Below are 3,264 nucleotides of genomic sequence, written 5' to 3'. Positions count from 1 at the left end.
TTTTTTTTTTTTTTTTTTTTTTTGTTTAATTACAATGCGTAGAAAAATCTGTAACAGGTTTTTATAGTATAACGTGAAAAAATCGTTGCAATTTTTAAATGCGGTTATTGTTTGATTATCAGAAGCCACGAGCAGATTTCCCGGTGTTTGCACTGGAATCCAATTTTGATATTCAATTGACATATCATGTGCATATATTCCCACACGTGCATTACATCGAGTTAAGTAAATTTGACTCGTGGGCTTTCGTTAGTATTATTTTACCATTAATTTTCCATTCGATTATTCAATACATGGAAATTTAGCCTATCAATGTATATTTTATCATTTGTTTTCAAATGAAAACTTAGTAAAATAATTGGAGAATTTTTCATGAAAAAAATTTCAATGAAAAAAAAAATTTTTTTTACAGTTTTCTTAACTATTTACAGATGAATCCATCCAACTCGTTAATAAATAAATAATTAATTTAAAGAAGAATTTTTTCAACGTTGCCGACGAGCGAATCGAGATTTCACGGAATATCGAAATATTTAATAACTTTTGTCGTCCTCGTCGTCGTTAATTTCCTTGCCAATCTCAGACGCCCGTGAAACGATTCGTCTCATTATTATTAGCGAATTGCGCGACCACGCATATCGATCGACCGTATCTGCCCTGAAATTCCGTAACTGCGCATTTCGCAGGACCACATATGGATATCGACTTTTACTTCGTAACGTTTCTCCGCTAACGACACGTTTATTCGATTATTAACTACCGATTCCTTCCATATTTTCATTTTTCGAATTTTCGGGCCAACCAACTGACGAATCACGTAGTAGATTTCCTCTTTTTCTGATTCATCTATATTCTAACATCGCATATTTTTAACCATCGCATCGTTTTTTTTAATTTTGGACTAGAGATAAATATCGTTAAATAAAAATTGATGACAGTTGTCTTGTATTTTCTAATTTTTTATTTAGTTATTTTGTATTTATGTATTATATGTTTTTTTTGTAATGTGAGGAAGTGTACGTGTTGAAAGATAAAAAAAAAATTCAAATTTTTATATATATATCTTTTTATATATATATTATTATTTAATAGAGAAAAAAGATGTATTATTTTTAGAGAGAGAGAGAGTTTTTCTTTTGAATCTAAAATATTTCTACTTTTCAAATTTTCAAATTCTCTTCCAGTTCCAGAAATGCAATAAACTTTTCTTTTCATTTCATTACTTTGAACAAATTCACGAAACGCCCACGAGAGGCGTTAGCACGAATCTTGCATTTCAAAGACACACGTGTAAATTGAATTTTACGTATCAGTCGCGAGTTCATCCTTTCGTAGACAATTTCGAATTTACCTCGCAATTAAGTCGATCTTACACCTTAATTCGACGAGTAGAGATTGCGGAGTTAGTGTTCCATTTAATTTCGGTACCACTATTCGTCATATAAGACTACAATTCAGACGAACTACCGGATGGCTTGCATAACGGTTCCCATTTATTTAGAGCGTGTTTTTAGGTTAGGTTTGAAACGAGGCAGAAAGCGATATTGTCGAGTCTTCATATTTTTCCTTTGGTAAGCATATCCTTTCTTGTGGGACCTTATTTCTATTCCATGTGTTATACGAATGTTTTCACGAAAATTTATTGAAAGTATAGTAACTTATATTTGAAACGAAATGACAAGTAAAGTATAGGTTTCTTGTTCGACCGATTTGTCGATGTAAATAACAGTGGAAATTAAGCTTTCATTGTACATTTATTCCGAATCATCAAAATATTTGCATGAAAAGATTTCTATAAAAAAATAATTTTAATCTCGATACGTATTTTTATTTTCCATTTATACAAATAATTCTAACCAAATGGGATATATTCAACGATAGAACAAATAAACAGTTATTATAATTTTGGGACGAGTAAAATCGAAATTCAGAACGATCTTTTCTCTTCTCAAAAGATTTATACTTATTTCCTTGAATTCTTTTCGCGGTGTCGAATACGAGCACAGGTGGCCGTGACCCAATAACTCGTCTCGTTAATCATGTATTTTTATCATTTCATTTATTTACAAATAAATGGAAAAGAAAGAATTCCGTTTCGTTAGATAAACCAATAATTTCATGAATATTTAATGATATTTCAGCCTCGAAACGTAAACGAGAAGCCTCGTATTTATTTATTTGCACCGCTCTTCTCTCCCTCTTTACTTTTATTTTTCATTTTCAACTATAAAATAATATATATACAAACTCGAACGATTTCTACGAAATCGATATTTATATCCTATCGAATAATTTATCGCGCGATTCGACTTGTTCATGACATTCTTATGTTTAAATTATCGTTTCGATTTTGAATTTAAAATAGAGTTTCAATTAAAATCTTTTTTTTAAATCGAATTGTTAACTTTTGAATAGAAAAATTATAATATACGACAACATAACGACAACATTGTGCAAATTGATATTATTATGAGGAAATATTATCTAGTATCTTCAAATATAAAATTTAATAAATAATACGATAAGTAGCAATTATTTAATTTGAATGTTCGTTCGTATTATTTACCAATTCGAGGTTATTCATTTATTTAATGAATACCTATTTTAAAAGACGAGAGTCCATTAATTCCCATTTTTCTTACCTTTATTTCGAAAATAAATGAAAAGGCAGTTGAATATCTGCAGATATTCTCGTCTCATTTCGAAAATACTAATTCCTCGAACTACCTCTCTCTCTCTTTCTCTCTCTCTTTCTCTCCGACGTAATTTAATCTTTGCTTTCCAAATCACGAAGGATATCGTTCAAGCGTTTATTCGCTTGGACGAGAAACGTGATAAAATTCGAATCTAAAACTTCTTACCTTCCTTACCTTTCCTCCAATAATTTAATTCCTCTCGAATCTCAAATCTCCCCATTTGTTTCATTTTCGTTGAAAAATAATTTTCAAAAATTATCAATTCTTTTTTTCAAATTCCCCAAATACGAAAACAATTGAAAGCAACAAAATAATTATAAATATATTCTCCCTTTTGCGTTACAGGTATCATCAACAGGGGCGATTCGTTCAGAAGAAGAAGATCAAGATCGAACTCCCTCGCACCCACGGATCCTGAAGGCGAGGAAAAGAATTCGGTTCCTGCGAAAGAGATCACCTCGTACACGGTCGCTATACTCGGCGCTAGGGGTGTCGGAAAAACCGCCCTGATCAGCCAATTTATGACCAGCGAATGTATAAACGCGTACGATAGGCAAAGAGGTAAGTG

The 3,264-nt window shown here is 31.4% G+C and overlaps 1 protein-coding gene across 1 annotated transcript in view; it reads left to right on the top strand.

Annotated features, from left to right (window-relative positions):
- Positions 1–3,264, top strand: part of LOC102673409 (GTP-binding protein RAD) — a 59,056-nt gene that overhangs the window by 36,372 nt on the left and 19,420 nt on the right. Inside the window, exon 3 of the mRNA XM_006611100.2 lies at positions 3,042–3,257. Coding sequence (XP_006611163.1) covers positions 3,042–3,257 — 216 coding nt within the window. The remainder of the gene's footprint in view (positions 1–3,041; positions 3,258–3,264) is intronic.

The sequence above is a fragment of the Apis dorsata genome, unplaced genomic scaffold (assembly GCF_000469605.1).
Source record: "Apis dorsata unplaced genomic scaffold, Apis dorsata 1.3 scaffold_83, whole genome shotgun sequence".
In the NCBI taxonomy this organism is placed as follows: domain Eukaryota; kingdom Metazoa; phylum Arthropoda; class Insecta; order Hymenoptera; family Apidae; genus Apis; species Apis dorsata.
This window is presented reverse-complemented; position numbering and strand designations above follow the sequence as displayed.